This window comes from Cololabis saira, chromosome 3, assembly GCF_033807715.1.
Source record: "Cololabis saira isolate AMF1-May2022 chromosome 3, fColSai1.1, whole genome shotgun sequence".
NCBI lineage: Eukaryota > Metazoa > Chordata > Actinopteri > Beloniformes > Belonidae > Cololabis > Cololabis saira.
Window position 1 is genome coordinate 25,743,559 of NC_084589.1, and position 24,429 is coordinate 25,767,987.

At 40.3% G+C, this 24,429-nt stretch overlaps 1 protein-coding gene across 1 annotated transcript; it reads left to right on the forward strand.

Moving 5' to 3' along the window:
* Nucleotides 1–243: 243 nt before the first annotated feature.
* On the forward strand, nucleotides 244–23,891 carry fam171a1 (family with sequence similarity 171 member A1). The gene is made up of 9 exons (XM_061716821.1): nucleotides 244–603; nucleotides 9,665–9,892; nucleotides 10,420–10,512; nucleotides 14,055–14,213; nucleotides 14,859–15,035; nucleotides 18,657–18,773; nucleotides 18,962–19,076; nucleotides 19,623–19,740; nucleotides 20,099–23,891. The coding sequence occupies exons 1-9, from the start codon at nucleotides 495–497 to the stop codon at nucleotides 21,659–21,661; spliced, it is 2,679 nt and encodes an 892-aa protein (XP_061572805.1). The 5' UTR covers nucleotides 244–494; the 3' UTR covers nucleotides 21,662–23,891.
* Nucleotides 23,892–24,429: the final 538 nt, after the last annotated feature.

Consider the following 24,429-nt stretch of genomic DNA (forward strand, 5'->3'; position numbering starts at 1 on the left):
ATAAAATAAAAAAAAATGTCTATGGTCGTCGACAGTGCATGCAGCTTTCAGTGTGAATCCACCAAGCAGCGCGATGCAGGCGTCAGGAGATTTTTTTTGCATTTGCAGCATTTGTCCGCTGGGTGTCACCAGAGTGTCGCGGATGTGTGGGTGGTGGTGAGGACCAGGCCGCCTGTGGGTGCTGCTCTGGAGCAGGAGGAGGACCAGGAGGAGGAGCAGTCCTCCTCCCCGACCCGACCCCGGCCCGAGGACTGGAAAAAAGAGCAGAAAAAAGGGCGAAAGGGGCTGGGGATGCACGGCTGGGCAGGAGAGACGCAGCTTCACATGCTGAAAACCAGGACTGCCAAAGCTGCTGGACATGGAGGCTCCTCACATTTACGGAATAAACACTGTTGTGGACCTACAGTGAGTTTGTAAAGGCGGACAGTTTTAGTGTTTACTTAGTTTTTTCTTGAATCGTTTGCTTTCATACACACACACACACATCTGCAGTGATGTGGGCTGCAGACCGCAGCAGGACCGCTGCGATTCTCCTCTCCCTGCTGGGATATCTCGTTTCCAAAGCGGCGACCAAAACATCCCCGAAAGACGCAGTCACACAAGGTAAAGGGATATAAAATGGAAAGTGCATGTAATGTGTGTGTGCTCTGGTCCAGTTTGGGGCTAGCTGGCAGCGTGGAGGCTAGCGGGAGCCGCTAGCAGCTCGGATGATGAAGGTGGATTTATGGTTCTGCGTTAAATCCACGGCGTAGGTTACGCGGCGACGCGCAACGTACGGTGCGCGTCGCCGCGTACCTTACGCGTAACCTACGCCGTCGATTTAATGGTTCAGGGCTGCAAACACTGAATTATCCTCAGGTTGTTCAGGATAATTGAGACTTCAGCTCCTGGGATTAGTTTTATCTTTTCAGTTTGTTTCGCGAAACAGCCTTTTCTCTTTTGTGTTTTTATCTTATAACACCGTTTATTGTGCTTACATTAAATAGTTTCAACACTAACACCATTGTTGTGGTTGTGGTTGGAGAGCTTTGAAGTGACCGCAGCCAACAAACCAAAAGAAAAGTGGGATTTACAACTTCATGCTTAACATTATTATTGAGGATGAAGCTTTAAGTACGTTTTCTTTGATTCGTATATCGTCTTGTTTGGATGGTTATTTCGTTTGAAAACAGCAACGGAGCCCAAGAGATTCACATTTAAAATCACACCAATCAGTTTGCTTTTTTAATAGCAAATATTTAAGTGGCTGAAAAAATGTCTATTTTATTTCAGGAATTATTTGATGAGCCAATGGCACAAATGCATTGGTTAAAATCATTGCATATTAGGTTTCTGTTATTTAAGAACTAAAACATTCAACTAACGATCAACTTTTTAAAATCTTGTGCTTTAAAAATTATATAATTGTAGGTAAAATTGAATGAAATGGAAAATTGTGCTGAATGCTGTTGTACTTCAAAACTGCTTGTATTCATAAGTAACACATGCCAGAGCTGCTACCACAACTGGATTGATGACACACATTGATAATTGACTAATTGGTTTATGCTTACAGCAAAATGATCTCAGGGAACATTAAATCCTATGATATTCAAATTAGCTTCTTATTGTTCCAGCTTTTTATAGTTCACTAATAATCAAATTTGCTGTCCAATGGTTCCCAGTGTATATATTTGTCACAATACATATTTCTAAAATGTAATTGTTCAGACAAATTAGGATGACACAAGGCATCTCATTGGACAGATTTTGATTTATTTATGTATTTATTTATTGCATTTGAGTGAAATCAGGAAGGGACTTTTGAAAATATGGTTGTAGCAATATGACACACTTGATAAATGTTGAAGTGTGTGTATTTTCAGCCCATATTAGTTACTAAAATTGGTCAATTCCCCCCCGATTTTTAAATCAGTAGACACATAATGATGACACAGGCACTGGGAAGTATGCTGTGAGTACAACAAATAAAGTACTTTGTAAGGCGAAACATACCTAATTGAGTAACAACTCATTGAGACAAGAAACTTAATATTAACTCTTCCAAGAACATCACCCTGCTTAGCATGCTTAATTTTACAAAGGTTAGTTAAGACGCAACAAAAAACAAAGGCAGTAGAACAAACAACTTGCAGCTGTTTCTCTTTCATTGTTGGTGAAGATAATGTACTGTATGCAGTTGATTACAGTTTGGAAGAATAAATTGGCCAAAATTGGTATCGGCAGCTCAGATTTCAAGAATATTGGACTCTGCAAAGAAAATAGCAATTGGTAACTCTAGTTTTAGCCAAACAGTTCATATATCTTCCATCCTTAAATTCTATAAATGTTCCTACCTGAAAGAAACACTGAATTGTGTATGCATGCTAAATAAAGAAATTGAAATATGCCCTCACTGAACATGGTCAAATGTCCACATGCTGTGTGGATATATGCAGCTTGTAAATCAAATTACTTATCTTTTTCATTTATTTTGCAATCGTAATGAGGATCATAACAAAGACAATTGGATGAGAAAATAATACTGAAAAAAATGGAGGAAACTTTTTTTTATTACTGCTGAGGAGAATCTGAAGTACCTTCAATCTGCAGGTTAAAGCAGCTACAACACCACAATTGAATGTGCAGTATGCATTACGATCCTCTCATGCAGACTTGTGCAGTACACAGATCTGTTCAAGTGTAGCCTTTCACCACAGCAGCAGACTCATGCAAAGCATGAAAGCTTTTATGAATCACAGTGATCTGTTTTGCATCTCATTCAGTCACAAACTTCAAAGCTGCCTTGTCATAGTAGCTACTAACAAGGAGCTGCATTCGTTTAATCTATCACTTTTATTTATCATCAAAAGCATGGCAGCCATCTCTGTTGCTTACATCGTGGGCTGGCCTTCATTTAGGTTTTTCTCAACAGTTGTGTGAAGAGTATGAATATGGATGTAAACATACAATACTTCTACTGAAAATCAGTCAGAAGTTGGGGTAAAATGCATAAGTGGAAACTGGTTTTCCTTTAAATTGTGGTTAGACCCTGACTATAATCAACAAGCTTTGTTCAAGACAAAATAGGTTGTAGGTACCTTGATAATTTCCAAGATTGTGGCACTTTGAAGCTTCAACTGGACCAGCATGCCATCTTTCTTTTTCCTCTCTCCATTTTTGGCATTCACTTTCCCCTAGATTGACCTTCGGCTGTTTTAGAGGGGTTGTGTTCAGGTCGATACTGAGGATTTCTCCTGGTCTACCCAGCAAAAGGCTTGGATGAGAGGAGCCAGACAGACAATCTGTCCGCAGATATAGATCTTACTCACATTACTGCTGCCCATAATAGGCATGGCGTTGCATCTCCAACATAAAACATTTTGCTGAGGCTGGGTGATGGCTTCCAGGAAGAAGACCAATTAAATCATATTGTCACCAGCAAGCCAAGTTTGATTCTGATCACAAGATACTGATGTGAGTGTGTACATCATTCTAATTTTGGAGTCATGAGAAAACACTGGTCGAGGCGAGTGAAATTTTAATCAGAGAGGAGAGCTTGTTTTGAACTGAATAGCTAATTTGTTGCTCAACTTGTTGATATAAGCCATTTACTTCCTGCTGAGTTAATTGGATTGACAATCACAGTGTGATCTTACTTTTAACCCACACGAAGGAAATTAGCAGGATCAAAACCTATTGATAGCCTGTTTCTTTGCCTGTAATAGCACAGCTTTAGTTCACCCACGACCTTGTGTTTATTTTGCTATTGCACCCTTGTGTTTTCATGCTGCGGCATGTTTAGGAACTGCTTTGCCATTTCAGTGTCCCTTGTTTGGCTTCATATTTTTTGCTTTAATCTTGGAGGATCAACACAGTAGCTCTGCTTCATATACCATATAATGTCAGGTAATGCAAATGAACACCAGAACATAATGGTAAAACCTTTTTATACCACCTGATGCAAAAGCACAACAAACAAGTTCTCGCTCTCTTTCTTTTTTTTGATTCTTTGATTAATCAATAGCACTAGTCTGGTTCCCTTGAATTATTTTAGGAAAACATTTGAGACAAGAAAAATAAATCCATTTAATAGTTGAATCTGTTACTGTATTTTGGATAAACAACAATACTTTTTGAACTTTTATCAAATTCATAAAGTACTTCAGACTTTGTATATTAAGGCCATACTTAAGGCCTTGCTTCTCTGCATCATGGCACTTCCAGAATGCATTGCACATTTTTCTTCATAGACAGGGAATGGGAAATGTGGAAATGACAGTGTGCACACATACCAGCGAGTACAGTGCTGTTGTGACTCGTGAGCCCTCAAATGGCTTAACTCCAGAGAGGAGAATGAATTATGTCCCTTAGTTAGAAGAACAGAGGGGCTTCTTTTTCTGGTATTCGGTTTGATGGAAAAAAGTGTGTGTCACTTAAATTCAAGAACACATCTGAAATCTTTTGAGACTCAAATAGTTTTATCGTTTTATTTTTAAATCTAGAAAAAAGCATTTTGTTTTCCAACATGTTAAAGTCCTGGCACAGATGTTTGCTTTTTATCTGAATGGCATAATAGAAAAAAAGAATCACGCTTTGTGACGTTATTTCACTGTGTCTGAACATGTTATTAAACCCAGAGACAGTCTGTTGGTGCTTTTTGTTTTTAAAAAATATGCATAATTTATTTATTGCTTCATAACAGACATGTCTGAAGTGTTTTGTGTTTGTATTTGTTTGTCTTCTACTCTTCCACTCTTCTCACATGATTCCTGGCTCTTTTCATTATTAACCATGTGCTTTTGCTTGAGGTGGTCCAATTGCCCCTTTTGATAAAGCATTCATGTTCTGTAGTGTTGAAACAGTTATCCAGACTAATCTATTACTTATTTATCGTACATCATAGCAATATTTCTTTTGCCATTTTATCAACTTAATGACTATTTTTTTTTTTAACCAAATGTCCCGCTGTCCCTTTTTCCTGTTCAGGGTCATGGGAATAATCAAATAAATCCTTTTTTCTCTATTTTTTTTCCCTTCTACACTGGAATCATTAGTGGTTTTCATTTTCACAGAAACCACCCAATTTATCTGTAAAAATTGGCGAATTTCACCGATCCTGAAATTAAATAAACCAAACAGTTTTTCTCCAGATAAAATAAACAGTTTATTGAGAATCAAAATGCTTCTTCTTGGTTACAACTACAAGTGAGCATATATTATATGTAAAAGAATAATAAATGACTCTAGTGTTATCTAAACAATCTACTATGACACCCCTTGTCTTGAGGATGGTAATTCAATTTGATAACATTATTTAAAGTATGTGCATCAAGGAAACACACTACATGTCTGGTTGTTGGAGTTCCACTGATACATTAAGCTGGTAATTTGCTACAGACCCCTGATTATAGTAAATCAGTGAATGCTAGTGTGTAAACCATTACACGAGTGCAAACAAGCCTTCAGCTCCCCCTCTGTTTTGGAGAATCAAATCATTTCACACTCCCAGTTGACTCCCCAGTTAAATAGTGCTCAAATTAATGGATCCCATGATACTTAATTCAAGACTTGGAAGGGAGACAATATGCATCCTCAGCCTGTCATCCTTGTTTTTTTCTACTCTTGGGTATATTTCTTTTTGCTTGCATTCAACCACCCTGCTGCTTTGGCGGCTGTCATGGATGTGCTTGGTGTGAGATCGCAACACTGGTCAGGTAGTTCTTTGATGCCTTTATCGTCAATACGGTGCTCGATACACAGATAGGAAGTCAGCGAGTAAAAGGCAGATATAGAGGTTATCTGTAGAATAGTGGGTCATTCCTCTGGCTGATGAGCTCCTTCTCTTTTGTAGGTTGAAGCAGAGACTCCCAGCTTGTTTAACGATGATGTCACTTCAGGCCTGATTTATTGGATGAGGACTGGGAGGGGACTGTTGAATTTGTCTGTGTGTGTCAATCTCGATTGTCCCACGAGAGTTTTTCTTTTTAAGTGAGCACAGCTGGTACCCCTAGAAGCCTATCAGTGGGAGTGGGACGGGAAGTTATGATCTCTCCAACACACACGTACACACACACAAAGACTCTTAAGACAGTCAAGAGTTTCTGTCAGGGGGAAATCCAGTCTTGTTTTGCAATGCTCCTCTGTGATGGTAATGTAATAAAAGAGTGGAATGAAGTGAAGGTTTGGAGCAGATCTTCACACCAGAGGATAATCGTGTGTTCTGTTTGAGATTGACACACTGCTCTGCCAAATGTCTCCCTGGACTAAGCACCTTCCACACATTCATTTTGGCACCATTTTTAGGTGGGGCCTGCACTGTGGCTGAACTCTCCTCTCCAGATTGACATGGTGGTTTCTCTTTGACCGAAGGGCGGTCGGGGGGGGGGGGGGGGGGGGGGGGGGGGGGGGGGGGGGGGGGGGGGGGGGGTAGGCGTGTCGCGTCTGGCCAGGGGTAGGTATGTGTTTTTAGCATGCGTCAAAGAGGGTGAGGTTTCAAGGAAGAGTTATGACAAAATTTGGTGTCAGTGGGGGAGGTGACTGTGTGTTAGAGTGAGAGAGGTGGGAAAACCTTTTAGCTGTAATTGAAAGGTCACCATGGGTCAACTTGCAGCCAGCAATGAGACAAGGGCCAGTCGTGTGTGCAAAGACAGAGAGCCACTGTGGCTTTGTGTGTTTGGGAAAATACAGTATTTTTCTGCCAAGATGGTTTTTATCATACCTCTTGGATGTGAAGATGAAAATATGACTTTTGTTTGGTTCCAGCATGTGATGTGCTGGAACTCACAAAGTTTAAATTGTCCTGGCTTAAGTGAAAATGTTGACTGCTTCAACTCTCCAGGGTGGAGTTTGGTACAGCATTCTTTTGCCTTGTTGACACTGCAAGATTTTGAGCTCAGTTTCTGTCATATGTTAACATACTATGTTGTTAACAGTCACCATGGAGTATTTGTGATGCCTTCAAAAACATGTGGTTTGTAAGGTTTGCTGCCATGTCGGTAATTCCAATCAAATATTTAACAACCTTGATCAAATCTGTACTGTGTAAACCCGGTTTTACGATGGATGTAACCATATGGACCATATACCTCCAGTAACTCCAGTTCTTACATCTTTACACTGGCTTCCTGTCCGTCACAGAATATATTTTAAAATCCTGCTGTTGGTTTATAATTTTCTGGATTATCTCTGATTTCCTGGTCCATTATGAACCAACCAGAAGCCTTAGGTCAAGCCTACTTTGTGTACCCAAAGTAGAACCAAACATGGTGAGGCAGTGTTCAGCTTTTATGCTCCTCACGTATGGAACTCCCAGAATGCATCAGGGCTGCTGAAACTCTCAGTTGCTTTAAGTCAAGGTTGAAAACCTTTTGATTTACTGCTGCAGTTCAGTAATCCACCACAATGCACGGCAAGCTTTATTTCTTGCATCTCATTTTTTAAATAATTTTTTTAACTTGTCTTTCAGTCTATCTCTAATTCTGCTTTTAAGCTCTTACTTTCTCTATTCAATGCTGGTAGCTCAGCATACATTTACTGTAATGTCTATGTATTATTTGGTACACCCCTCAGAAAGCTCTCATTTTCTACTTTTAGAAACTGTTCACATTTTTGATTTCCACCAACCATATAGGAGTAATGGAAGTTAACATTACAAATGTGTGATCATAGACTGTAAATACATATGTGACACACTGCTGAATCTTGTTTGTGATCGTCTGTAGTTGAACTTAAGAAGTCCTGTGGGTCCCGTAAAGACTTGTATGTTTGCAAAGCTCTATTTTTCTATTCTTTCCGGTCGTCTTTTCCTTTGGCTGTTCCCTTCAGGGGCTGCACAGTGAATAATTTGCCTTCATCTAACCCTATCCTCTTTATCCTCTTCTCTCACAACAAAATAACTTCATGTCCTCTTTTACTTCAGGCACTTTTTGAATTTTTTTTTATATCGTAAAGGATGTCTAGAAATTAAGCTGCCACATCCTGTTGGAGACAATAGGATGGTCATAACAGGATTTTAACTTAACCTTTGTGTGTGTGTGTATGTATGCAATGAAATAAACTTGGTACAAAAAGTAGGGACATTTGTAATTGGTAGATTATTTCTTTTATTGTAACAATGCTTCTTGGCAATAAATATTATACCATTGGAAAGCCTTATTGTTTCCCCTTTTTAAATGGTAACACATTTCTAAGGTACATGCATTTGTAGGATGAGCAGCAGCGCTGAGTATGTGGGTTATGTCCACAGTTGTTAGTTGCAGCTGTGTCTTCAACCCCGGCCCTCGGAACCAGGACGGTGACTCAAGTTAGTGGGCCATTGACAAACTTGTGGCGACCTTGATCACAAGCTGAAGGTGATCCAGTCACGTGTGTTTGAGAAAGTAAACATCTACTGTAGAACATGAACAGAGGGTGCTTAGGATCAGGGTTGAAGAACACTAGGAAGAATTATTTTGATTTAAAGAGACTATGCAGTGATGGTACTCCAGGTCAAATGGGGTCAGCATTTCATGATAAAGCTTGTGTGTCTGACCGTCTTTACTCACAGCACAAATTATGAGTGGCGCTTGCATCAACTTAGTGGCTCTATATGTTAGCATGTCATCAAAAACCATTGTTTTTCAGTGATCTTCTTACGGTACATGAATTCTGTTTTCTTGTTGTTTTTTTTTATACATTTTGGGTTGTAAAAAGAAGGCTTTTTCCGATACAGGCATCAGAAACTGGAGAATAGTCATGTGCTGACGGAAACAATGAAAAAGTGGTGATGTTTAAATTTAACATACGTCACTTACGTCATTAAAATATTGCCAGATTTTCCTGACATGTCTTATTAAAAAAAAAAACAGTCAGAATCAAATAGTGATTATGGAATATTATTTAATTCATGGTCCAGACATGTCACTTCCATCATAGGCTGTTGATACTTACTCTCGATGCTAAGTTTTATGGAATGTGCAAGTTTCTGGGTTTTTACGCTTATTCTCTTAAAATGTCACTTAATCATTTTGTTTGTAATATTCAAAAATACCTGCTATATGCAGTTTTTTCTTTGTCCTGTTTAAATTCCTTTTTTGAATCCCTTAATTGTCCAAAAGGGGATTTATTACTTTCAAATGAAAGGTTGGAACATTCATTTCAACAAAAAAAAAAGTAAAAAAAAATCATTTTTACTGTTATTTTGCATAGCATAAGTAAAACTTTTAACAATTTGGATCATCATCATACCACTTGACATACTTAAATCAAGTATTATATACCATGTAGTACAATATTTATAATCAGAAAGAAATGTTTATATTAAGAGGCTGTCACAAGAGTTCCTCAATCCCTCACAGTAAGTGTTTATATGTACAGTTGTTTTTTCCCCATAAAATCCAAGGCTTCTGTGAGAGAGGGAAATGGTCCATTGTGTTTGAGGGGAAGTGCTATTGGCAAAAATCCAGGAAATGGTCAGACGGCCGTCTCTCTTGCCGGGATGGGGATTTGAGGCCAGTCGTCTGGCACTAAAACTAAACCCAGTTATCGAGACAACAGTGTTTTAGATGCCTGTAATTATAACACCACTGTGTTTCACGTGTTTATCTCATCCTTTCATTGTAGTTGAGGCTTCAAGTGCAGTGATTTTGTTTTCACACCAACTGACAGAAGCTGCATAAATACCAAACTGACCGTGTGTTGACAGAGGTGACACTGAAGGTTCATCTGAGCGATGCAAGCACCCACCAGCCTCTATTTGGAGCCACCGTACAGCTCTTCGCCAACCACACTTCTGTAACCACAGAAACCTCATCAGCTGATGGCAATACCTACCTGCACTTCCCCTACCGCCTTGGGACGCCACTGGTTGTCTCCGCAACCAAACAAGGATATGTGCCAAACTCTGTCCCCTGGACCCCTTCTAAATTACCTGGTAGGTGTTTGTGTGCTTAGTTTTTATGATAGCAGTTGTAATTGTGGTGTTTCCAGAATGTGAGTGTCCATGAAATACAGTAGATATTGTGGAAGTTTGTGCCAGGTGTGTGAGCTAATGATGAGTGGAGTGCTCCATTACTAATTTATTACACTAGATGCCAAAACCTAGCAAGGGGGCTGCTTAAGCTTCCCTTTCACTAGCACGCAGTTGCATAGAAAATACCCCCCAAGAGCTGTGTGTGCGTGTGCGCGCCCGTGCGTGTGGCAGCAGGGAGGGTTTGGGGGGAGTTATTATGAGCCAACGGAACGGCGGCCAATGGGATTATCACGCTTACTAGTTCAGAACAATGAACGAGTGAAAGGAAGGAAGGAAGAAGAAAGAAGTGTAGTTTGCTGGGTCAGACTTCTGTCCTGAACAGCAGACAGGATGAAAGAATTCCTAATAAAAATGTAGAAAGATGGAAAGGTGAATCATTCTGACAATTAATGCATTGTGTACTCTGTGTTGTTTTGTTGCTCCTCTAGTATTTTCCTCCATCAGTCTGGATCTGCTTCCAGAAAGAGCTGCTACCTTAATGGTGTATGAAGATGTTGTTGAGATTGTGTCAAGCTTACAAGGTAAAGATGCGTTTATATGTGTGGAGTCTGTCTGTTTTTGTTTTTTCAGGTTGTAGAAGTTCAGAGTTTATTATGAAGTAATACATTTACTTAAAAAGATACTGATACAATTTAAAAAAAATCCAACCATATAATAAAACAGTGATTGCAAGCTCTTTTTATAGTGCTTTGCATACTAAAATCTTGCTTGTTATCTGAAGGGGATTTTATTTTTCCTCCAATGACGAACTTGAAATCTTCATTGTTAAGTAAATATACTCGTGCTTGAAATGCTCATAAAAATAGAAATTTGGGCTTTCATAATACCATGACAACTGGCCAAACTCCATCAGCTGAGGAAAATCATGAGATGCAACCGAAAGCTCCAGAGCAACTGCTAATACTTTGAATCTTTGAAGATTGAATCTTCTTTTTCATCCACATTTTGTTTGCATGAACTCAAAAGTTGTTCACTTTTGTCACGTTTGAGGAGTTTGACCTGTTGTAGCTCAGCACTTTGGGTTAATTAAAGTAGAGAAAAATGACAAAATATTTACTTTGCTGACCGTTCACCGTCTTAAAAACCTTTTTGAAGTCAGTAAGTTAGATTTTTATTCGGGTATTTCTGCTGCAAATTATATTTCTCTCTTTTTCTTGGCATCTGTATTTAACTATAGGTTTAGTTTCACTAATTTTAATTTTTAGGTATTAAAAATAGTGATAAATTGAAATGCCTTATATGGCTAATTGTGAGGTAACATCACAAAAGAAAAGATTCCATTGTCTTGCTTCCACACATTAGAAATAATAATCATTATGGTGTCTTTGTTGGTAAGCTTCTTTGTTCGGATGTAATTATATTAGACAAGGCTGTCCCACTCAGGCAAATTAATTCAGTCTGTGGCTCTTTTTTTGTTGGTGACCAACAAAGAAGTAATTTAATGTGTCAGCTGTGTTGTCAGACAAAAGGAAGAGGAAAAAGAAAAGCTTTCGTAAAAATATATAGCGGGCTCCATTAACATTTAAATGTGGTCAGTTAACAATGTCTAGCACACGTGCCGGAGTGGGTGAAGAGCGTATAACAGTCAACGGTCTGACACACGCTGTTTGTCAGAATGTTTTGTGAACTTGAACACCCAGGGGGGTGATGAACCTTGGCGTGTGGCACAAATAAATAAGGGAGGGCTACAGGAAGAATACAGTATGCTGGGCTGAGGGTGGAGCAGTTGGAGAGAATAGGGGGTAATGGGAGAAAGGGGGATGGGCAGAGCAGTGTCCAACAGAGGAACAGATGAGGTGGGGAAAAAAGTGGAGGGAAAAAGGCAGAAGGAGTTGAGGAAGGGAACACACCAAGATCGGCCAAGAGGTCACTTCCTTTCACAAAAACAGAGCCACAGACGGGAAACAACATTCACACCTGAATTTCTAGAACCAGCTCTTTGCAGAAACGTAAGTCCACCTCCGACTGCAGGCCTCAAAATCAACGCAGCAAAACACCCTCATACAGCTGGATCTGCCTCACTACTCAGGAATGTGCACTTGGCACAGTCGGAGCAAAATGACATCACCTTGCTGAGTCCAGCTAAATGCCTCTTCTGTTTATTGATTTTAATCTATAATGTGTTGATGGCGAGCAGAGACTAGATGAGAGGAAGCAAATATATGAAATGAAAAGGAAAACAAATAAATGCGCAGGAGAATATCAGAACGCGGCATCGGGATGGCTGAGGGAAAACTTTGAGCGCGCTTTATGTTGACTATCGATCTGGAGTTGCCTCCATTAAGCCTAATTGATCTATGAATTTATAAAAGGCACCAGGCGAAGACGAGAAATACTAAATTGCTTTGTAAACCATGCTAAAACAAACATCAGAGTGAAATATGGACTGTTGGCATTGGAGGGTTTTTATTTTTTCAGTTCTTCACTATATTTAGTTGGGAGATCAATAAATCACTACATGTTTTTTAAATGGCAGTTTTTATTACCAGAGCTTTGTTTAAACTTTTTTTTTTTTTACCCCTTTTAAAATGACAGATGCTCATTGCACTCTTTCATCTTTTTTTAGCCTTTTACTGTCTAATACTAAGAAAAGCCATTCAAGTACAGTATGTATAGACATGACGTTAGGTAAGACATTACACCTGCTTAAACCAGTGTCAACAAGCAGTGTTTTAGTCTGTCTGACTACTCATCCATTTCTATTTTCAGCTAAAGATACCCATTGTGTCTGCTAGGGGTTTTTTTGGCAACAAGGATGGTGTATGTGGTTTCACAGAAAATACATTTCTGCACTTCTGTTAATTTTGATGATGAAGAAAGTCACCCATTGGGCTCCTGGAGTATAAATTAAAAAAAAAAAAACAAAGGCCTCTGGCATCAAGGAATGATCCTTTTCAGATTTTTCTATACCCCAACAGTATGTGAATAGCTTTATTTATGGTTAGTACCTTCACCCTAGTACATTGAGGCATGGGCTGTTGCTGGCACTTGCTGCTCTTTTATGTTGTTCGGGTTGTTTCTGGTTCCAGTGCTCAGATCATTGGCAGCGTAGACGGAGGCACAAGCGGTCTTTGAAATGGTCTCTCTCTCCAGCATCTCTGGAGACCCATCAATGTGAGGGTATAGAAATTAAAACTGGCACAGAAGTCATGGAGTGAAAATACTGTGTTAATGAGATGACACAAACTAGGAATTCTGCAGAAAACTGGAAAGACCCACGTTAATCATTTTGGAAGAATGAATGTGCATCCTGTACACTACACATCGCGCCTAACCTGCCCTGTGCAAACATTTTTTATTTTTTTTATATGTGTGTATGTATGTATGTATGTATGTAATATATATATATATTGTGTGTGTGTGTGTGTGTGTGTGTGTGTGTGTGTGTGTGTGTGTGTGTGTGTGTGTGTGTGTGTGTGTGTGTGTGTGTGTGTGTGTGTGTGTGTGTGTGTGTGTGTGTGTGTGTGTGTGTGTGTGTGTGTGTGTGTGTGTGTGTGTGTGTGTGTGTGTGTGTGTGTGTGTGTGTGTGTGTGTGTGTGTGTGTATATATATATATATATATATATATATATATATATATATATATATATATATATATACGGTATATATATATATAGTGTGTGTGTGTGTGTGTGTGTGTATATATATATATATATATATATATATATATATATATATATATATATATATATATATATATATATATATATATATAGTGTGTGTGTATGTATGCTATTATTATAACATGTGTTTGTAGGATTTTATGTCTTTCTCTAGAAAGAGCTCGTTAGAGAGATGATGTCAGATTTAAACCAGAAGCATTGTGGTTCAGGCCCCAGTATCAGGCCCAGACAATATTGATTATAATGACTTAAAAAAAAAAAAGAGAAAAGTTTGAAGAATTAAAGTGATGTCATTGTTGTAGTGAATTGTCCTGTCGGTGTCAAACAACAGTATCAGAAGTGATGACAGAATTACTCTAAAAAGTGGATTAATAATCATTAGTAATACCAACGATTTAAATGCACCTTTATCATTTCTGACACGTCTGTCATTCTCGAAGGTGTAAGAAGCCAGCCAGGTGTTCATTTCCATCGCAGAGCTCTTAGTCTTCCTGCCAACACATCCATCACCAACCTGACTGCTCTTCTCACCGTGGCGAGCTCCCCCTCAGACATCCAGCATTTTCCTCATCTGCAGATTCTTGGCAGCAACAGCACGGGTGAGGTCTGAGATCCAGCAGAGTTAAAAGGGTGTCTTTAACAAAGTAGTTAAAGACTCGCATAGCAAAAAAAGAAAAAGAAAAAGGAGAATTGGCACAGACAAGAGACTGAGAGGGGCTGGGGAATGAAGCCTAAAAGTAGTGGTACAACAGAGACACTGCCCTGAGAGGCCTCTCTGTGTGACCTCCTGAAACACAACCCATATGTGTGCTCTCTGTTCTCACACAAACCCCATCCAGGCATGTTTTGATGCTATCTTATACTTACTTTGATATGTGTCGTATGATTTTTATTTTTGAGTGTGTGTGCGTCATCCTAGTTCTTTTTTAGCTTGAGCACCTCTCCATATCTCCCCCTCTCGCCCTCCAGAAATCAGAGGTATATTTGTGCTTTTGTGACACTTTCCAACCTCAGTCTCCGGATTGTTTCACTCTCCACCCTGCTTCCTTCTTTCCTGTCTTTCCCTTGTTTTCTTTCCTGTCTTTTTCCCCTGACAACTCTCCTTTATCTAGGCTGTTTTAAGAGACCCCACCCCCCACTGTCTGCTTCTGTGTCCGCTCCCCCCTCATGTGCACTTTACTCCTGTTCCCTTTCCTTTTTGCAGCATTTTTCTCGCTTACACTGCTCTGTTTGCACTCAAATAGGCACAGAGAAGAAGTTTGAGTTGACTCCTGTGGCAGCCATCTCTGTCCACCTATTGGCCAGCGATGGAGTGGAGCTGCAAGTGAATGGGCCAATCACAGTCTCCGTACCTCTTCCAGCAGACAGCGGCCTTAAGGAAAGTGATCACATCCCTACATGGAGATTTGACCCACGTTTAGGTATGTACAAACATATACACAGTTTCTTTCAGTTCATTTATGAGTTTGGGCAGATTTATGTTAGCATGACACAAATGTCTCCAAATCTCTCTGAAATCAGAATGTTGTAAGTTATTTACTTTTGTGCAAATGAGATATGATTTCAATTAATGATAACGATAACTATATCAGCATTAATGCAAATCCTGTGCATGTGCCCACTGCGCAGCAAGGTCACAATTTGTTACAGTTTATCAGAGTGATGAATAACATTCATACGGTCTTACAATGGCCAACTTGCAATGCCACATTAATCTGTAAATCAAAGTACTGTTACACGTCACAAGTTTGAATTATGAATGAATAATCTCATAATGCTCAGTCAAATCCTGAACTGGAATAAGCAATAGCTAAGAGCTCTGCAGTATTGGCTAGTGAAACACACTGAGAACCTTCAACCCCGTCTGGACTCGCTGCTTTATTTCATCCATTTTAAATCTGCATTATCAAACATCCTACTGTGAGACAGCCCAGCTGCTCACGGCCGGACTGCTCTCAAAGCCGGTGAGTAAATCATGCATGGAGTTGAAACATCTCTCCGTGTATACATTACTCTAACATCTCCAGACTTACTTCTGTAATACTGAAAGGAGGAGCATTGTTTTATTTGGAGGAAACGTCATCAATCACAAAGCAGTTCCATAGAAAATTGTAGTGGATTTTGTGGTGACTTAAGAGCGGCGGATACAAGCTCTAAATGCAATTTGAGTAGTCATCTCCATAATATAGATATTATTGGGATGACTAATGTATTGGTATTAAAGAAACTACGCTTTCATTAAGTGCTGTGCCAGTAGTGTACAGTATTTCTTCTTCTTTTTTTGTGGTAAAAATACCGACCCTCAGTAATGACAGCAGAGTGAGCCTAAGCAGCAAAGTTGAAAACTAAACAAGTGAAACAATGACTTGAAAGCTTGTCAAATGTCTCCATGGGACTGAGGGGAACTCTAAACTTAGAGCAAAATTCTTTGGAAATTCATTACTGTTGGGAACTCCTGACAGCCAATTTAAGAAAAATGCCAAAAGGTCACAACTTTTTTGCTCCCCCACTAATGTTGTCTTTCAAGCCACATTATAAAGCAGAAGTGGTTCAGTGGAGTGACAGCGTTTTCCACTTGAATCATACTTCTTAATAGGAATAACGGTACCTGACAAATAGTGACTGATACGTTAAACATTTGAACAGTATTCCTCCTCATTTGAGAGTATTCCTCCTATTTGTTCTTAAACAGGAATGTGGTATTGAGCCAGTGAGTGTTTAGATATTGCTTTTAGGCCTGCTGGAGAATCTATGAAAGTTATCGAAAAGAAAAAAAAAAGTTGTTCTTGAAGAGGTAAGCTTTAAACTCTAATTTGAGATGAAAAGGGGGACACGTTTGAAGTTGTACTCAAGTATCAACATCCAGAGCTTATAAAAGTGGCTTTGATAAAAGCTAAAAGAGAACATCTGCCCATACTCACACTTTCATGCACTTACCCACTTGTAGCCTCAACACGGCCTGTGTCAGGGATATTTCCACAACAGAAGGCTGTTCCCTCTCCAGGCTGCATCTCTTGTTCCTAAGCAACCCACTAAATAAGTAACACAACAGAGAGTCTTTCCTCTTGAATCAGTGTCTTCTTGGAACAGTTAACTCGTATGTGTGGTTATGTATGTGTTGGACTGAAGATGATAAACACACAAAAAAACAAGAACATTAAAACCCATCTGGTGCCTTTTTGAATGGATTTTTTTGTAGGCTTTTAAAAAACGGTCTCACAAAGATTCCAGTTCTGCTTATAAAGAACGACGCATACAGAAAAAACCTGTTCCTCATGTATAACTGTCAACCATTCATTTTGTTGAATGTCAAGCAAGCGTGGAGCAGAAATGATGTTCATGTTCACCTGCTGTGTGTGATTCACAGACACACCTTCATTCTGATCACTTTAATGCAAATAAATGCAGCTCCCTCAGATGAGCCGACTCTTGTCAAAGCTGGTTGTGTTGACCTTGCATGAATGAGTAAAAAGGATAAATAAGGAGGTATATGAACTGTGTTGATATTCTGAATGTTTGCATAGCCTTAGTAGTTGCCGGTTTTTCAGCACTGTATTGTGAAGACGCGTGGGAACAGAGACCTTAAATGTTAAAGAGGTCAGTCACAGATTTAAAGGAATCCCGTGTGGAAGTGACTCCGACAGCACCAAGGTGAATCTGGGCAGGGCTGGGCCAGAGCATTCATTTATTTAATGATGTGTGTGGATGTTGTGGGATTCAGCAACTCGCTTACAGCCACTGTTATTTCTTTTTGCTGTTTTTATCTCATTCCATTCCTCCTGTTTGTTCCTTCTTGTTTCCTCTGCATGCTATGTTTTCCCCTTTCACCTTGCATGTTTGTTTTTGTTCTTTACCCTTAAGTTTAGGTTTCCTACATTCTTAATGTCAGTCCAGATTCTTGGCTACTTGTACAAGTTTGGATAAACACAAAAACAAAGTAGCTCTCACCCCTTTAGCCCTGGGATCCAGAGGATCAGACGTATAAAGGAATGTTTCCTTGTTTAGTAGATTTATTGTAGGCCAATCTATCATTTTCTTTGGCTTTGTATTGCTTTTTTTTTTCTTTCCTCACACAATGCTGGAGCTGCCACTGTGCTCAGTTTTTTTTATTTTCACAGGTTATCATTGGTATTTGCATGCTGCCTCCCTGTGGGCGTATTTATTACTGCTGAAACACGCTCTCCTCTCAGATTCAGATGCTTTCGGCTATCGCTCAAAACCGCCCATAAAAATAATGAAAAATTGTTAATACATTTTCCTAAAGAAGTTATGAAAATGTGTTGAAAGCTTATCTTACAGGGGGGAAATTTTATTAAATGTGCGAAAGAGACAACAGTGGACCATGAGTGCACAAGGCTGTTCACTTCTCTTATTCAGTATTTCTGTTTGTGACGTCAGATCTCTTAGTGAGGCAGCTGTTTCTATGCAGCTCGCTTTTCTGAATTTGACTTCTTATTGTGTCACGAACTGGGCCGCACGGCCATGACAAAGAGGGAGACGCAACACAAGGAAAGCCAATCAAAAATGTTTTTTATTAAATAATACCAAATAATAAACCTAAAAGAAGAACCTTAATTAAGTATGGCGTGTGTAGTCAGTAGATCAGTGGTGTAAGTGAGTGCATGCGGGGAAACAATGTGGGTGTATGTGTGTAAGGTGTAAAACTAAAGCAAACCCAAACCACAAACAAAATGCTGCATCAGGGATGAGAGAGAGGGGAGAAGTGAGCAGCCAGAGCTTTTTAAAGGCTCATTGAGCACAGGTGCTGCCACTTCTCTGATGACCCTCAGCCCCTCCCACTGCTACCTGCAAGGGAGAAGACCAGCCACAAGGCAGGAAGCAAAGAGGGTCGTCACAATTGTGAAAGCCTTGGTAACTGGAGTGCCTCTTTATCCACAGAGCGCTAGGTGGGAGTTACTGCAGGTCATGCAGTTGCAACTTTGTCACTCATTCACTCTTCAAATGTATTGACAGAAGGCAGTTATTGTTGGGAAAAGTTCATTTCAAGGTCTTTGTGTGTGTGTGGTTATATATAAATACAGGTGCCTGGATAAAGAGCAATGGGGCTCATGTGCAAAGAGAGGGTAACCAGCTCATTCTGACCTATATCGCTCCCCAGCTGGGGTACTGGGTGGCTGCCATGTCTCCTCTATATTCAGGTGAGAAACTACATTAATAAAAATGTAATGTGCCTTGCAACACTCAACAAACGTCTTGGCATTTCATAAATAAGGTCATATCTGCACATACTCTTTGGAGTCAGTCTTGCAATCGTAATCTTACAATTTAACAAATTTACCTGTTATTGAAGTGTCTCCCTTTTTTCTGGATTGCATTTCTCCATCAGGGCTGGTGGTTGCGAGGGACATCAGCACATACCACACCGTGTTTCTCTTGGCGATACTAGGGGGCATGGCTCTCATCCTGCTGTGCCTGTTGTGCCTCCTGTTGTACTACTGCAGGTGTGTGAAACTGTAATATCTAAACCACAAAATGCTGCCAGAATGAAGGATTAAAAGCAAGATCTTGACAGTGTTGATGCTGAACAATTGTATCACTATTTTCGTCTGTGCAAAATTTACCTTTGACATTTTAAGTTCTGTAATTTTGCTTTTCATGTTGTCCCTGTATGCACTTCTAAAGTAGTACTGACTACTGTTGATAGTAGTTCCCAGTGTCAAAGCCTGGTACATATACATTACCTTGTGTGAGACATTACATTAAGTGTTAAACAAATCTTTCGAATATTTTTGCTTTCCGCATCATCCATCGTTTCAGTCTAGCCCCATTTGAGGTACTGTTGTCGGCCAATAGCATGACCACATAAATCATTTGGTCAATTGGTGCTGCTAGCTGCCCGTGGTTACAGAACAAGATTAGTGAGCGCTGTTAAGTAGAACAAATATTGTCCAAGGAAAATGTGTTACTTGTGTTAAAGGTTAAGCCCAAAACAGACACTTTAAAATCGTAGTGATGTAATTATAATCTCTTGTATCTCTGTTTCTCAGACGCCGTTGTTTGAAGCCACGAGGGTCTCATCGCAAGCTCACACTGTCCACTGGTCTGGATGGCAGTAAGAGGGATCAAGCCACTTCTATGTCTCACCTAAACCTCATCAGTAATGAGGTTTGTCTCCCCTCCAGACCACAGCTCCGTTACTAGAGCAGCCTGCATTGTTTCAAAGAGGAACTCTTCCTGTTTTACACATCGATTTCTGTCTAAGGTGCTGCATGTAGAATGGCTGCCACCAGTATGATACATAAGAATTTCTAGTTTAAGCCAGCAGATTATTCAGCTGCAGCTTAATTTTCACATTAGACCTCCTTTGTATTGTAAATAAGAAAAGGTTTTGCGATAGTGACATATTGAGGGTGTTGTCTTTGCAGAATTATCATGCAGTCTCTGCTTAAAAACTGTTTCAGACAGAACTTTGGTGTTTGAATTATGTTGTTCTTATACCCGACTTTTTTGTTGTTGTGTTAAGGTGCAGCTGGAACTAGTTTCCACAGCAACTGAGCCTGACATGACCACTCCAATGTTGAAACAATCGTCATATGAACATCGAGACAATCGGCGTCACCCGAGTTTAATCCAGCAGAGCAAGCACAGTCGTTCTTCTCTCGGCAACCACAGCCACCACGGCTCATCGCTCGGCAATCTGACACCTCGAAGCAGAGAATACCGACAGTCCGCAGAAACATTCCAGTTAAAAACCGCCCTTTCATCTGGGACAGAAAGGGGCTACCGTCAGTCATACACCTCTGTCTGCTCATCCAGTAACCACATTTCTGACCCATTGTCATCATGTAATCACGGTCAGATGTCTGCTACACAGCTGAGCAGCGTTGGGATTATCGATTGCATCTCTCCTTCCTCTCCTCCTCACTCTCCCAGCAGGGGAGAGGGAGGTGACTGCAGGGGTCCTGATCACCTTCTGTCCCGCTCTGTGGACCACCTGGAGCGTGCAAACCTCCAGGCCCTCTCCCGACCGGGCCAGCTGCTCTGCTGCGGCTCTGTAGATCTACTGAGCGGAGGAGAAGGATACTCCAGAGTACGTCCCACACTGGTGATCCCAGCACACTACATGCGACTTCCTGGGGAGCATCCACTATCCGGCCAAGCACTCCTGCTGCAGACCGACCAGCAGAGTGATTTGGAGACTATCCAGGCTGAGCTCAATGCCTCACATTCTCAGCAGCCCCTGGGGCAAACTCTCACTGACTGCACCACAACTCCCACCAGCAATGGGGATGAAGAAAGTCTCGGTTTGTCAGACTCTCTTCCAGCAGCACTTGGGGAAACGGGTCTTGTTGAAATAAACAAAGAGGACACCTTGCTGGCTGAAAAGACTCTAATGGAGCTAAGAGGAGGAAAGCCTCTTCCTCACCCACGAGCTTGGTTCGTTTCACTTGATGGACGCTCCAATGCTCATATCCGCCACTCATACATCGACCTCCAACGGGCGGGTTGTCACAGCAACACACCCAGTTCAGGAGGACAGGAAGATAGCAACAGTGGAAGACATGGCAACAGCAACGATGCCAGTCTGGACTCTGGTGTGGACCTGAACGAGCCAAGAGTGGGACGCAGGGGGAGAGACGCAGAGCGGGAGGAAAGACAGATTGAAAGAGACAGAACAAAGGGTGCAACACCAGCCATGGCCTACACTCAGCTGGTGTATGTGGATGATCTGGATGAAGGAAGCAATGAGGAGAAGTACAGTCCCCAAGATAGCACAACGGGATCATCTCTGCCAGACAAAGCAGAGGGGAAGAGAGTGGATCAGGGACAGGAGCATATGGAGGGGATTACAGTTGAAGGAATTGAAAGAGTACAAATACAAGAGGAACCTCCCTCACTGTTCCCAACGTCCCCTGTCTCCCCTCCTGCCCTGCCAACACCAGAGGGAATGACTTTCAAGACTGATCATGTGCTGCTGTCTGTCTCCCCAGATGATGATGCAGCACATGAAGAGGGAGAGGAGGAAAAGAAAAGCCCCTGGCAGAGGAGAGAGGAGCGACCCCTGCTGGCCTTTAACCTAAAATGACCAGTTAAAGAAAAAGGTTCAGACTTCTAGTCTGTTTTAAGAAAAACAAAAAAAACTCACATGCCAACTCTGAAAGGGTTTTCGGATGCCATTTCATATGTCCATATTGATCCCTTCTTAAAGTGAGATAAATGTAAGTTAAACAGGCTTGTCTTCATTCTGTGCAAAAAACAATTCTGTGTTAAACGACATTGATTTTGAAGATACTCATTTAGCTTTAGTAACTCAAATAGACTTGAATTATAGTGAGGACTGGATTTTGCCACCCAGTCTCATACAATATTAACTTTAAGGAGGGATCTCTTTGCTGCCAGTATGGACAGAAGGAAAAGGAATTAGGAGGCATATGGGCATGTCGGATTTGCTTGTAGATAAAAAGAAAAGTAAACCTATTCGTAAGCCATTACTCCTCCTCTGTCCAGACAATTCCATGAAGGATGTGTTTTAAATCGAAGCCTTCTGCTCTACATACAGCACTGAGAAAGTAATTCAGCACTGGGATCCATTCTAGTTCAAAACTGAACGATTTAGATCCCTCATGGACTTCTTGGAAAATTTATGAAATGACCACTGTCATTCTCATGACACATTATATGAACACACCATGCGTGACGACACATTGCCAGTGGGGAGACAAATGGACTTTGGAGGCGCGAAAATATGATATTTTATGCACAGAATATATGCCTTCTTTTGAATACAAACAGCCTCTTAAGCGTAAATAAACTCTGGTAGAAATAGTTTATGGGTGGTTTTCAAGAGTCTTGATCACAGGAACCTTTTTTTTTTCTTGAGCCATATTGGCCTGGGTCCACCGGCAAAATCAAGAAACACAAGACCAATAACCCAACTTGGCCATGTTGACTGATTTTTGTGGTTGTGGACCATACTGGGCAGGTGATACGTGTGTATCCAGTCTGTTAGGAATTTCCTGTACTGTTAAGGATCTAGCATGAGCGCTGCACCAGTATCAGCCTCGACACAAACATGTTAATCCTGTGCTTTGAATGGTTTTCATTATGTTGCTAGAGTTTAATCTAGCCTGTCGGAGAGCTCTGTGGGTACTTACATGAACTCCACAGGGAATTAAGTTTTTGTTTGAGGAGCCTAAACCACTACCTGCTCTTTAGCATAATTAGATAATGTGACACACCACTTTGCTGGTGGGTAAGGATGCATTACCACTACGAAACAGTAGTCCCACTCTAAGTAATAGTTAGGTATGATAATATGAAGGGTTTTGTAATTGTTGAACCACTGACAGGCATATTTTTGCTCTCGAGGCTATGCATCACTTTTATATGGCTGCTTGAGATGCCTTTTTTTTGTAAATTTTAATCACCATACTTTTAATTGTCAACATGAAGTATTTTACCTGAAAACGGGCTATTTTTTTGTTCTTTCACTATGTTAAGGGCTTTATCTCTTACTTGGCTTTTTGAGCTAAAGCAAACACTGCATAAGATTTTTCCTGAAAACAAACTACTTGCTGTGTTTCACCTTTTATTTTCACCTTTCCCCCACAACCCAAGTGCCTTTAAACAACCTGATCCTTCTAGGAATTTGTTGAAAACATCACCTTATTTATTTCTAGCCTTCTTTTGCCTACAGCTTTCTTCCTCTACCTCAGCCCTCCCTTTCACTCCTGCTTGTGAAAGAAAGCATGCAGTAAACTTTCTTCAGCACTGGCATATTAAAGGCTACACTGCAGACATCTCAGAAAATGTCTACCAGCTGCTGCAATCGTAAAATCGTCAACAGCAATCAGCACAGCACCGATCTCTGAGAGTAAGCAGTTTGCAGAAGTCTTCAGTGTGGTACAGGAAAGATAATGCTAAGTGTGATTGTAAGTGAAGCTACACTGCAAGCTATTTCAGTGCATTTTCTTATCTATTATGTTTTTTTGGAGGATGAATGTTTGTATGCGTTTGTTGTAGTGGTAGTGTCCATCCGTGATGCTGCTGAGTTTGATTATCTTACGGAAAAAATGATCAACACACAACCAATCAAGATTCATGTAGTCATAGCAATCATATTGCAGAATGTGTATAGTTTCCTTACTTCTGCCTGATCAAAATCATGTGTGAGTTGATGTTGTGGTTGTGAGTGGCATTTTCCCACAGCAGCCTTCAGTTTTTGGGTGGAGTAGCAATACAGCATCCTGAGTGTGTAAATTGGTTACTTGCATTATATTTGAAACATATTATTCTGAATAAACAACCAAACTGGAGATATTTGTGTAAGTGTTTGTGTGTGAAAACTACATGAACAGATGTGATCAATTAGCAGCATGAGACTTTCAGAGCCTTTTTCTTTTTTGCAAGTGTTTCAGATTAATGCAGACCGGAGAAACGGTTTTATGTTTTAATCTAATACATTTCTCGAAATATTTTGGGGGTTGTACTACTGAGGGACAGTGCTTCAGTAAAAATTTGGTTGCACTTCTATTCCTTTCAAATGTCACCTTACCATTATTACATTGTTCAAAATAACTGTTCATCATATAACCAAGAATTTTAGTTTTGATAAACTATTTGCTGCAATTTTGTTCACAATCAGTCGTATTCAATAAAAATGTCCTTTGAATTATTTAACAAGGGTAATGCCAAATTAAAACTAGTTACACCCCATCAGAATCAGTAAGTTGACCTCAATTCTCAAAAAAAGTTTAATTTAATTTGTGTGTGTGTGTGTGTGTGTGTGTGTGTGTGTGTGTGTGTGTGTATATGCGCGTTTATACATATGTGTGTGTAACTGTCTGATTGTAT

Coding starts and splice junctions, on each gene's coding strand:
- fam171a1 (XM_061716821.1), top strand. CDS start 495: ATGTGGGCTGCAGACCGCAGCAGGACCGCTGCGATTCTCCTCTCCCTG. Junction 14,214..14,858: donor TCTTGGCAGCAACAGCACGG/GTGAGGTCTGAG, acceptor GCACTCAAATAG/GCACAGAGAAGAAGTTTGAG. Junction 15,036..18,656: donor GAGATTTGACCCACGTTTAG/GTATGTACAAAC, acceptor ATATAAATACAG/GTGCCTGGATAAAGAGCAAT.